Genomic DNA, 13,329 nt, shown 5'->3' with positions numbered 1-13,329 from the left:
TCAGTTATGGAAAGTGAACCATTTTTTGTTTTGTCTCCACTCAGATCTCCACCTAATTTGAAGTGTCTTCTAAACGGCTCTTCCACACTGTCATTGTTGAACTGTCCATATCCATATCCAACCAGTTTCAGAGCTTTGTCTCCAGGTAACTGCTGGTACCACAGCATCACTCTGTAGTTACTTTGTTCATGTGTGCAAACAAGCTGTACATCATCACCAGCTTTTCTGATGACCGCAGAAGGAGACTGATAGACCTGAATCCCCAGACAAATACCTGCTGTGAGCAGAGTTTGACAGATTATTGATTTACAATGTGAAGGTAAATGGTACAGTGCATCTTACTTCAGAATGAAACGGTTGTTACCTGTGAGGAACTGGAAAAAGACAAATCTAATCATCATGTAGTGATCTGACATACCGTTTGTGCTTTCTCACTAAACTGAGTCACATTTAAGTAGGAAGCAAATGTAATGTATAGAAGAGGAGTGGCTTCTTGTAGTATCAAACTGAGAGCCATGTATGCTCTCTTCCCGAACCTTCATACACAAATATCTTACTTTTGACAGATTTCTTTATTTTTTTTTAGAAATTGTGCTTGTCTCATTTAATTAGAATAGATCAGTAAAATAGGTGTTATGTTTGGACCAAACCAAAACACAACCACAAAAGCAGGTGTGTGGGACCAGTTTTCTTTGTCTTATTCAAAACCACGATAAAAGTTCATGCAGAGTTTTTGTAGAGTTTAGAGGGGATTTCTGTCAGTGTGCTTCACTAGCTGCACAGTAGTAAACTGCGCTGTGCTCTTGTCTGACAAGCTTGGCTACAAGAGAACCATTCTTTGCTGTGTTCCCACTCAAATCACCAGTGATATTAAAATCCTCTTTATATGGCTCTTCCATTTTGACATTTGTAACGTACAAATATCCAATGAGTTTCATAGCTGTGTCTCCAGACGGCCGCTGGTACCAGAGCATCATCCTGTAGTCAGTTTTATCATGGGTGCAGAAAATCTGCACTTTGTCACCAGGTTTTGTGATGAGTTCAGAGGCAGAATGATGGACCTCAAGACCTAGACAAACACCTGGGCAAAAAGAGAGAACAAACTCTGTTACATTGTGGTTGATTATGAAGGAAAATGTGCATTTGAGCTAATTCTTTGTGAAAAAGTGTTTACCTGCTAGACAACAGAAGAAGAGAAAGCAGATCATTTTGTCTTCCTCAAAATAAAACAGCTACGCATAACCTTTACATGACATGTCAGACAACATATGACTTTCAAGCTGTAAGTTGCTGGGATCTGACATCAGATCACAATGACTGTGATTCTGTTAGTGCTGAAGATTCTATTGATGCCTCCAATGAGCTGACTAAGATTTGAAAAAGAGAGGGGAGTGAGGAAGACACATGATGCAGCTGGCTGGGAGGGGTCTGGTGTAATTTAAAACCATAAATGCTAATTAGGGTTAATAGTTTTTGTGTGAAGCAGAAAGGAAAAAATGGTCACTGTGCTTTGCTGACTGCACATTAGTAAACTGCACTGTGTTCCCACTCAAATCACCAGTGATATTAAAATCCTCTTTATATGGCTCTTCCATTTTGATATTTGTAACGTACAAATATCCAATGAGTTTCATAGCTGTGTCTCCAGGTGAGCGCTGGTACCAGAGCATCATCCTGTAGTCAGTTTTATCATGGGTGCAGAAAAACTGCACTTTGTCACCAGGTTTTGTGATGAGATCAGAGGGAGACTGACCGACTTGAAGACCCAGACGAACACAGAGACAGTGAACGCAAATAAAGTATTTACATCGTGAAAGATGATAAATTGAAAATGAAAGCATTTCTACATTTATAGGTTTGTAAAGGGAAGGGAAGTGAAGATGAAACAGCATCACTGTATACTGGCTGGCAGAGATAATGTCATGAATTCAGGTGAAGCTGGCTGGGAGGAGCCTGACGGGGCTCCAGTTCAAAGCCGTAAATGTTGATAAAAGTTGTTTCAGAGTTTTTGTATAAAGGAGAGAGGATCTGCAGTCAGTGTGCATAGCTAGCTGCACAGTATGCACAGTATCTATGTTGTTGTAATACACATGTCCGATTCGTTTCAGGGCTCGGTCTCCAGGGGATTTCTGGTACCAGTACATGAGCATGTAGTCTGTCTTTTCATGGCTGCAGACAAGTTGTGCTTTGTCTCCGGGTCTTCTGAAGAGAGCTGGAGGAGTTTGGTTGATTTGAACACAGAGACAAACACCTAGAAAGAAGGAAAATGAATGAACTGCGTGAAAACTGTAGATGAAGTGTTATTCCTGAACAATAAAAGTGATTACCAATGAGCCAAAGTAAAAAGAAAAATGTTGGCATGTTGACCTCCCGTCTGAATGAACACAGAACAGTGAGTGACTCCAAGCTCTTGACTTACACACCACAATGCAGTTGACAGTTGACTGGAGTCTCCTTGATTAATGTCCTCCTCTCTAAACCAGCTCAAATGTCATTGTCGTTCATTGTTGAACTGAGGAGTATTTCTGGAGCTTCAGCTCCACCTACTGGAAAGATATAAAAGTCCAAATTTGTTTTCCATTCCACTGACCAAATTGATTGTCAACCAGTTTTTGTTCAGCTGCTCAGCTTCTCACATCACTGTGTTTGCTGACAGCACAAAAATACACACCGCTGTCGTCAAGCTTCAAGTCTTTTACAGTAAGAGCCCCGCTCTCTATGGTCTCTTTGATGGCTGAGTATTTGGTTTGAGGGCCCCCGCTGTAGTCTGGCTGTCCACCGAAAGCTGTGTAGACAATGAGGGTCATGGTCTCCCCTGGACGCTGCCTGTACCAGTTCATCCGGGTATAAGTAATATCTTTCTTGTGGCTGCAGTTCATCTCTGCAGATTTATCCAAATAACTCCATCTGATTTCAGGGTACTGGGTCACATCCTGGCAGTGAACTGTGTGGAGAAAATACATCATTCAATATAATTTGTATTCCTTCTGAAAAAGTTCTGTCTACAGTGTAACAAATTAAATCAAACCTATTAATTTATGTTTCGTAAGACTTATTTCAGTATTCAGTGAGTAGTTTCTTGGTGGAAGCAAAGAGGTGTAAATTTTGAAAAAGACAACTTAAAAGAGCAGCCAAAATTAAATCCACATGTGTTTATCCGTCAGAATATATGCTGCTATGTGGATAAATACATGTAATCAATTAAAAATTTGAATTTGGCAACCTCTTACTTCCATAGGAAACAATGTTCAATCCCTCTACCTTGAAGCCACAGATTCGAGACTATAAATGTAATGATGACAGCTTGAGTCATTGTAGTGATCCTGTTAACATAGGATGCAGCCACAGCAGATGTAATGAATATCTGAGGGAGATTAAATACTGTGTTGCTCCCCACAGGGAACCTCCCATTAAAATCTCTGATCTTAACAAGAGAAGAAAAAAATGTTTGTTAGAATGAGTCAGTACACGTGTAAGAGGCAGTTAGATGTAATGCAGAGATGAGAAATGTGTAATGGGGAGGTTTTTGTACTACGAACCAGTGATATATAGCACTGTGTAATCTAGCAGCACAGAAATACACTGCATTGCTGTTCAGGTTGAGTCCTTCAATTTCTAAAGTGCAGGTCTGGTCTTTTTCTGCACCCCCATTGATCTTCACACCCAATCCAGCCTCAGGATTATCCATGTTTGTATACATGTACCCCAGGAACTGTAGCTGCTTATTCTTTAATTGCTTGTACCAGAGAATGGAATCATAGTTCTGAATGCTGTGTGAGCAGTTGATTTTTGCTGTTCCCCCTGGTTTGTTGTACATGTCAGCTGGAGTCTGGTGGACTTTGTCGCTGAGAGAGGAACCTGTAAAAAAGAGATCAAGAAAATAACACAGCATCATATAAACAGAGTCAAAATAAGTGCTAACAAATGAGTAAGCAAGAGATTTAACTTGTTACTTTGTTTGATTACATAAAGCTCTTTACTTTTTAAGAATATTATCAGTTCGTTTTTCTAATTCCAAAATCTACATGTCAAAGCATATAGCAAGAAATTTGAACATCTCCATCAACCTGTTTGCAAAAGAAGCCTAAATATTTTTTAGAGGACAAAAGCAGTATAAGACATTTTATTACCTGAAACCAGAAAAAGATCAATGGTTAAACAGAAGAAAATGATCATCGTATTGTGTTTTCTGACCAAATTTAAATTCTTTGTGTTTTCAGCACACTACATGTGATGGTATACGGATGACATCCACATCCTTTTTTGAGTAAACACTCCCACAGTATCATAGGTGTCAAAGTGCTTCCTCCTCTTAACATTTAAAAGCATCATGTCGGCTTCCACCATTCACCCCTCAGTAAAGATATACTGCCATCTTATGAAAGGAAGCAAAACAGCAGAGACCTCTTACAATCCCTACAAACCTTTGAATCTTTCAGAGTTGATTTTGTTTAGCTTTAGGCCTTAATTGATGAAGTAATTTTTTTTTATTAGATTATGTTTACTTTTGTTGGCACATATCTGTTCTCACAACAATTAATGCTTTGACCTGGTGTTAAAATGAGACGTAGAACATGTCAGCAAATGAAAGTTGAATTCATAAGCAATAAAACACACCTTTCCTTAATTAAGTACTCACAGGTGCTACTGCTACAGCTGGACTTAGTCTGAAATGACCTGTTGCTTATGGTGGTGTTAAATGTCAGTAAACTTTAGATATTGCTGTGTACCTGACATCACTGGTTTTCTGGCTTTAAGATTATTTTCTTATTCTTCACAGCCGATATACTGAATGGCTGAGGCTGCTGTTAGAGACATAGGGAACCTCCCATTATTATATCTGATCTGGGTGGGAATGAAGGCCAACATTGGTTAGCATGGATTAATACAGGTGTAAGGGGCTATGAGCGGTAACACAGAGATGAAGAAAAATATATAATCATGTGGTTTTTGTATTGGGGAAACGGTGATATGTAGCACTGTGTAACTAGCAGCACAGAAGTACACTGCACTGCTGTTTGGGTTGAGTCCTTCAATTGTTAATTTGCAGGTTTGGTCTTTATTTGCACTCCCTTCTATCTTCACATCTACTCCAGCTTCAGGATATCCATCATTTACATTCATGTATCCCAGGAACTGTAGCTGTCTGTTCTTATATTGCTTGTACCAGAGGATTTTGGTATAGTCCTGAATACTGTGTGAACAGTTGATTTTGGCTGTTTCTCCTGGTTTCATGAACATGTCAGCTGGTGTCTGGCTGACTTGGTCACTGAGAGAGGAACCTGTGAAAAAGAGATCGACAGAAAAATGTCAAACAATACACAATGACATTAAGTCAGAAGTGCAAATAAATACTCAAAGTCCTTGAATATTTTTATTTCTGTACCATAGAAAACGGTGTGCAATTTAGTTAGCCACAGCAGCCTGATTGTTTGCAAAATAACCTTTAATTACCTGAAACCAGTATATTATTAAAAATTATACAGAGAAAAACGATCATGATGTTGTGTTGTATGATCAAGTTCAGTCTCAATACTGGTACTTTTTTTTTATCACAGTACATATAAGCTGGCATAGTGACAACCTCTATCTCCTTTTTTGAGTAAACCCTCCTATTGGGAAAAAAAAACCACAACCTTTCAAGGTAGGTGTTGTCAAAATGCTTCCTCCTCTTCTTCAACTTAAAACCATCATGTCAGCTACCACCACACACCACTGGCTCAGTAAAGATATACTGCCACCTTATGAGAAGAAACAAAACAGCAAGGAGCTCTTCTAATCCCTACAAACCTTTGCACTAATAAAATATAGTTATAAATCCAACGCTGAGTCTGAATTTACAGAGTTGAATTGACATTAAATGAATGACGTATTGATAACAAATAAGTGCAAAGTCTATGTGAAGTGCTGAAACGTCAGCTGTAGAATAAAGTCTACACTGTGTAGCCATCATTAGTTTTACTCCTTTCTTTGGACATTATTATAGTTGTTGTTGTTGTTGTTTGTGTGTTTGTTTTTAACCTAAACCTGTAGCAGGAGCCTTGGTTTTTCCACCTCTTAGTCTGAGTGAATTTAGAATGATTCAGCAGTCCTACTGTGCTTATTTACAATAACATGAAGGTTAATATGTTTGAAATTCATTCAATCATTAGCTACACTAAAACTCAGCAGGGTGATATATGTGTTAGAATTTGAGTCATTATAGTGACCCTGCTGGAGTGAAAAACGCAAACATACTGAATGTCTGAGGCTGCTGGTTGTAACAGGATGTGGCAGGTGAAGAGTTACAGAGCTGCACATAAGGAACTTTCCGAATATCTGATCTGAATGAGAGGGAAGACCAACAGTGGCTTATTCCAGGTGTAAGGGGCTGTGAGCTGTAAAACAGAGATGCCAAGTGTGTGATGAGGTGTTTTTTGTACTGGGGAGCAGCGATATGTAGCACTGTGTAACTAGCAGCACAGAAGTACACTGCACTGCTTTTTAAGTTGAGTCCTTCAATTGTTAATGTGCAGGTTTGGTCTTTGCTTGCGCCCCCTTCCATCTTCACACTCAGTCCAGCTTCAGGATATTTTTCCTGGAAATTCACATATCCCAGGAACTGTAGTTGTCTGTTTGACTGCTTGTACCAGAGGATTCTGTCATAGCTTGAAATGGTATGTGAACAGTTGATTTTGGCTGTTTGTCCTGGTTTGTTGTACATGTCAGGTGGAGTCTGGTGGACTTGGTCACTGAGAGAGGAACCTGTTGAAGAGACATCATTCAAAAACAAAACACAATATGTAAGAATGAGCACTGGTGAATTCAGCATTGTAATAAAATTCAGTTCCTGCCAAAATAGCAGCACTGTAGAATACTAAACCATAAACAGATGAGGTTAAAAACGTATGTTGACATTACCTGAGACCAGAATAATGTTCAAATGAATGCTTAGGAATAAGATGAACATGCTGTCTATTATGTTGGTTATTTTTTTTGGCAATAATTTTGTTGTTGATATGAAAGATATTGTCAGTGTGCAGCAGTTACACTGATTATTTCCATCTTCCTGTTTGAGTAAACCCTCCTATCAGCAAACAAACATGAAGCAATCAGATGGGTGGTGTCAAAGTGCATCTGCCTCCTCTTAACATTCCAACCATTACGTCAACTACCACGACACACCATTGGCTCCGTATAAAGGTCTGATTAAACACATATACCACCATCTACTGAGAGGATGGAATACATGTGTTAGAGGCTGTGAGGTGTAGTAAGGACATGAAAAAATGTGACGAGGAGGTTTTTGTATGGAGCAGCAGTGATATGTAGCACTGTGTAACGAGCAGCACAGAAGTACACTGCACTGCTGTTCAGACTGAGTCCTTCAATTGTTAATGTACAGGTTTGGTCTTTGCTTGCGCCCCCTTCCATCTTCACACTCAGTCCAGCTTCAGGATATTTTTCCTGGAAATACACATATCCCAGGAACTGTAGTTGTCTGTTTGACTGCTTGTACCAGAGGATTGCATCATAGCTTGAAATGGTATGTGAACAGTTGATTTTGGCTGTTTCTCCTGGTTTGTTGTACATGTCAGGTGGAGTCTGGTGGACTTGGTCACTGAGAGAGGAACCTGTTGAAAAGACATCATTCACAAACAAGACACAATATATAAGAATGAGCACTGGTGAATTCAGCATTGTAATAAAATTCAGTTCCAGCTTAAATAGCAGCACCGTAGAATACCAAACCATAAACAGATGAGGTTAAAAATGTATGTTGACATTACCTGAAACGAGAATAATGTTCAGATGAATGCTTAGGAATAAGATGAACATGCTGTCTTTTATGTTGGTTATTTTTTTTGGCAATAATTTTGTTGTTGATATGAAATATATTGTCAGCGTACATGCAGTTATACTGATTATTTCCGTCTTCCTGTTTGAGTAAACCCTCCTATCAGCAAACCAAAATGAAGGCAATCAGATGGGTGGTGTCATAGTGCGTTTTCCTCCTCGTAACATATCAACCATTACGTCAACTACCACGACACACCACTGGCTTAGTATAAAAGGGGGTCAACATTATGGATCGCCACAGTCTTGATCAGTTGTCACTTGATTTGTATGCTGCTGTGTTGGTAAACAGGAAAAGACTGGTGGTTGATATCAGTGGTGATTTCCTGCCATAGGTTACAGTTAGATGCAGGTGTGCTCTTCATCGGTGTGAATTTATACGGCTAATTTGTCAGAGAATGTTTTCGTAGAGACTGACATCGAGTCACTGTACCTAATACATGCTGCTGTCTTCGGACTGTCTGTGGTTTAGTACAAGAAGTTGACATTTCTCTGACCCATCTCACATCACCCAATCGCTGTTGGTACCACTATATTACATTGTATGCAGGGACTGAATGGGTGCAACTGATCGTTGCTGAACCATGAGGACTTTCTAACATTGATGATGGAGCCTGATGGACTTTTTGTGCTCATTGAATGACCCACATTTATAGAGAAAAACATTGAGCAAAGAGAAATGGTTGCAAAAAAGATTTTGGTAATTCTATGAAATTTTATTTTCTCTAGTAGTCAGCAGTAAATTGATCAACAGCAATTCTGATTAGCAAAATAATTTATCAACAAAAAAAGCCAAAAACTTGCCGCTATTCGAATATGAGGACTTTCTGCTGGTTTCATCTTTCATTTTGTATCAGCGTAACTTGAATATGTCTTTGGTCTTTGAGACACTTTTCCAACCTGAAGCATGTATTTTTGAAATCTGTGTTTTGAACACACCTACAGCGACTGTTGTCTTGTTCCTTATCTCACTGGTTTCATGTCCTGTTAACAGTAGATCCAGCTTACATTATGTCTTCACATGGCTCTTTCCCTCTTTTATTATTATTTCTCCCACTGTTATTTTGTATTGTTTTCCTCTTTTTTCATGCTGTTTCTCATGTTGGTTTTTCACTTCATCAGTTTGTCTGTTATCAATAGGAATGTAGTAACTCAAACAGCTCTGTCATTTGATCAAATCAGTCGTGTGTGTGGTTTTTGTGCAACTTGACAACTGTCATCACAGCGAGTTTGCTGACAAGACAGACATACGCTTCACATGTTCATTGTAAAACATCCTCTCTTTGTTTCAGTCTGTCCTGGCTAACATCTTCAAAGTCTGGCTAGCTGCTGTAAGGCGTAGATGATCAGTTTCATACTGGCAACTCTTGATACTAGTACATCTGAAAGAATCACCCAACAAGAGCATGACTGCAGTCCATCTGAGCAGACTGACCCCTCTCTATCATTAACCCTGAGGTCTGGTGGACCCAATTACTCCCAGTACCACCTGGAACCAAAGCATAAACCAACAGGTGCAGAGTCAGCACCAGAGGTCAAGCTGAACTGTAGAAGTGAAAAGATTTTCAGTTACACAGTACTATTCTGACATCTCAGCAAAAGCTCTGAGATCTTACAGTTAGTGAGGTATTCAGCAAAGCACCTGATATCAGCATCACATCATCCTGTCACATGATGGTGCTCTTTGTAAAAAGGTGAGCCATTACTGTGAGACAGCACACACTGGTGATACTTGTCAGTTAACAGTTAATCTGTCTATATTTGTCTTGATTAACATTTGTTGTCAGTCAAAAACATGAAACTGAGTGTAATGAACCATTTTAATGGTATTTGGGTTCTCAACTCAGTTCTGCAATGCATGAAAAGAAGGAAACATGTTTTTTTTTAATTATTATTAAAGGATCACAAAGGCAATTGGAAAAACATTCCTACTGAAAATAAAGAGAAAAATAATACAAAATTGGTGGAATTCATAAAATTCCACTACAAATTAAAATGATTAAAATAAACATAGCAATAATTAAATCAACATTGAATTTAATTCTATAAAGAAAACATGCTCACTGTGGAGTACATTTGGTGTAGTAGTTTCTCAATTTTTCAGCCATGTGTTGCTACACTCCTATGTAACAATTATATTACAAAATCACAGTTATTACAAATGATGCTGACTACTAACCAAAAATCTTAACATAATTTGTAGGTCTTGAGCTCCCCCTTCAGACAATTGAAGACAGTGATGTCTTCTATTCGCTTTGACACCAACATTTAGGTATTTGTGCAGCTGTCTAAGTCTCCTGCATCACTGTGTTGACTCACAGCACAAAAATACACTCCACTGTCCTCAAGCAGCAGCTTCTTCACCGTCAGAGATCCAGTCTGAGCATCTTTCTTCTGTGCTGGAAATTTGTCCTCACTGAAGCCACTTTCATATTGATGTGGGGGAGTTGGAGTCGTGAAAACAATTTGCTTCATTCCCTCCCCTGGCAGCTGCCTGTACCAGTACATCTGGTAAAAACTGCCACCCTTAGTGTGACTGCAGTTCATCGTGGCAGACTGACCCTCGTCCCTCCACAGCGGAGGGGTCTGAGTGACCTCATTCCCCTCAATTAGACCTGTGGCGGGTAATAAGTCAACAATCAATCATCATGTTCCAGAACCACCAGTGACTCCTCTTCATCATGCAAACTGAATGGTCAAACTCAAATCATTAGTATTTTTTTTATATTAACTGAAGTTGTAAGAGTGAAAACACAAGTGAAAACTTGTCCTCTCAGTCGTCAGCCTCATAATGTACAGTACCTACAATACAGAGCAGAGCTGCAGAGAGTGTGATCAGACCAGCTGTGATCATTATTGTGTCCTGAGCCAACTGACATTAGAGACCAGAGTCACTGTCAGTGTGTGTGATGAGAGGTGTGACGTAACAACAGAGATATGACGAGTTGCAGGTGGGAGTGTCGCTGTATTATGTGATGTTCTGTGATTGTGCTTGAGGTCCCCCTACAGTCGAGCAGATGAGTACAGTTGGTTAAGAGTGTGTTGGGGTTTTTGTTCAGCTTTCACATGTGTCTGTATCACTGTGTTTGCTCACTGCACAGAAATACAAGCCTTCATCTTGTGGCACCAGATTCTTCACTGTGAATGTCCCAATGTCAAAGGCAGGTTTGGTGGCTGAGAATTTCTCTTTGCTGAAATCTCCAAAGTCATGATCTTTGCTGGCAGTTGATGTGAACACGATGAGTTTCATTGTTTCTCCTGGTCGCTGTCTGTACCAGTACATCTGGTTGTAGCCAGCTTCCTTTTTGTGGCTGCAGTCTATTGTTGCACTGTCACCCTCCTTCTTCCATAATGTGGAAATCTGGTTGACATCACTCCCATCAGTTAAACCTGTGTGAATAACAGCAGAAGTTACCATAAGTGGACATTTGACCTCTGAAGTAAATTTACTGATATTACAGTACTTAACCTTTTATCCAGAGCACAAACAGCAGCAAGCTGAGGAGACCATGTTTAATAATGTCCATGTCCTACAGCTGAGAGTCTCATATACATCTGTCAGCGTCATTACAGAGATATGAAGAGTTGCAGGTAGGTGTGTCTCTGTAGTGTGTAACATTCTCTTATCCTGTAAGCTGCTGCATAAAAAACCTACATTATCTGTTAAAGTGTGGATGCGTCAAAGCTAAGCGCTTCCAGACGTCCTGACAGTGTTATTGACATTCAGATCAATAACACTGACAAGCTGAGGAGACCAGGTTTAATGATGTGTGACATGGTGAATTGAACACATCTTTCAAAATGATGGAAGATCAGGCTGTACATGCAATATAAAGCAGTGGTGAAAAATGTTAACGTGATCAGTTGTAAAATTGAAACACACGTTTGCCATATGTGACAGTTAACAGTTAAGTTGTGACTATCATTATTAACATTTTTGGTCATTTATGAATATAAAACAGAATGATGAGAACATTTGGGGCCGGTTGGTTCCAGGTGCTCATCGCTGTCTCTAGCAGAGCTAGCAGGGTAGTTTATTTCGTGTTTCAAGTGTATTGTTTCCCTAACATTTTTTCTTAAGGGAACCCTTTTCTGTCACTGAGTAAACTGACAGTCCCTGAGTAAGTGACATATTTTATTAATATTTCATATTATATTCAATGCATAACAATAACTGTTCAAAACAACTGATAGTACAATTAACCCATATAAAACGAGTGATTTTGGATAATTTTGAGTCAGTCATTACCTGTGAAAATTACAATAATGATGAGTTTTTGTGATACATTAAGGAACTTTTTTTTTATGTATGTATCTTTAATGAAAATCCAAACTTTATAAATAATCTAATTTTGTGTTCTTAACAGAAATGAATGAAATGCTGAGATATAGGCCTACTCTGTTTTTAAAAAAGGTTTTCTTACACCCTTTAAAGTCAAGAAGTCCTTGTGACCCCCCCATGAAGCTTTGAGGACCCTAAGCGGGATTTGGGACTCCTAGGTTGGGAACCACTAGTTTATAGATAGATGTTTAGTTGTTAATATTCAGGTAGTTGTCCTTGTTGGAGTCTGTTACAGACTACAGTGCTGCTATTAAAAATATGAAATAGGCCCCAACACAGGGTTACAGTGTTTGAAAAAGTAGAAAACACATATTTGACTGCAGGGTTGCCAGAAACAGTAAAATAGTTTTACTAAAATAACTGCAAAAAGGTGTAAAATATAAAACATAAATTCAAAAATAATTAAACTTGAAGACACAAATGAAATTTCTCATGCAGTTGAAATCTTAAACAGAATGGTGAATGCAATAGAATTTTCTCAGGTCTGTCAGGAAATACACTAGCATTGGAATCACAATATCTTTTACCATTGTGCTGTTATTTTACATTTATTTATTTAAGAAAAATATTTAGTGACTCGTTCTCCCTGTTTAGTGACACAGGGAGAAAGAGATACATTTAATGTCAACTAAAAAAATAAAGTAAAAGAATACTTTCTTCATCTTTGTCTAATTGAAACCGTTTGTGTATGGTTCCCTCGACAGTTGTGAAACAAGCAGTTTCAAAACAGAAAGTAATCTGTTTGTCTTTGTGGCAACCGCACCAACAATTGTACCACCTGGACTCACTAGAGGGGGTTGAAAAGTTCTGTTTCCATTTTAACATCATTTCAGCATGCTAACACTCTTAAACCAAGTGTAGAGATTGTTGAGCATAGTCGCATAGTGAAGAGCTGAGCTGATTAAGTCTGTTCTCCACCAGTCGTAACAATGTAGGAGAGTTATCAAAACTTTTATCCACTCAACAAGTTTGACATCTGGCATGTGTCTGGGAGCATCACTCCTTCACAGGCTCAGTAATGTGGCTATCAACTGTCTCTTTTTAAAGAGTTCGACATTCAAATACCACAAAGATTTCTTATTGACATAATCCACTGCACTTCCACCCATACCACAACACACCCATGATAAAACACCAGCGTACTGTGTGTC

The 13,329-nt window shown here is 38.9% G+C and overlaps 4 gene segments (V, D, J or C); all 4 read right to left on the bottom strand.

Annotated features, from left to right (window-relative positions):
• Positions 1–2,624: 2,624 nt before the first annotated feature.
• On the bottom strand, positions 2,625–3,336 carry LOC121618487. The segment is given in 2 exon segments: positions 2,625–2,944; positions 3,262–3,336. Coding segments are annotated over 2 exon segments (372 nt in total).
• Positions 3,337–3,410: 74 nt separating this feature from the next.
• On the bottom strand, positions 3,411–4,256 carry LOC121618486. The segment is given in 3 exon segments: positions 3,411–3,424; positions 3,556–3,858; positions 4,131–4,256. Coding segments are annotated over 3 exon segments (363 nt in total).
• A 5,670-nt stretch (positions 4,257–9,926) lies between these two features.
• Positions 9,927–10,821, bottom strand: LOC121618980. The segment is given in 2 exon segments: positions 9,927–10,451; positions 10,639–10,821. Coding segments are annotated over 2 exon segments (399 nt in total).
• LOC121618981 lies at positions 10,784–11,393 on the bottom strand. The segment is given in 2 exon segments: positions 10,784–11,226; positions 11,306–11,393. Coding segments are annotated over 2 exon segments (393 nt in total).
• Between the last annotated feature and the right edge of the window lie 1,936 nt (positions 11,394–13,329).

The sequence above is a fragment of the Chelmon rostratus genome, chromosome 15 (assembly GCF_017976325.1).
Source record: "Chelmon rostratus isolate fCheRos1 chromosome 15, fCheRos1.pri, whole genome shotgun sequence".
In the NCBI taxonomy this organism is placed as follows: Eukaryota; Metazoa; Chordata; class Actinopteri; order Chaetodontiformes; family Chaetodontidae; genus Chelmon; species Chelmon rostratus.
Note: the sequence above shows the minus strand (reverse complement) of the source record. Positions and strands in the feature narration are given on the sequence as shown.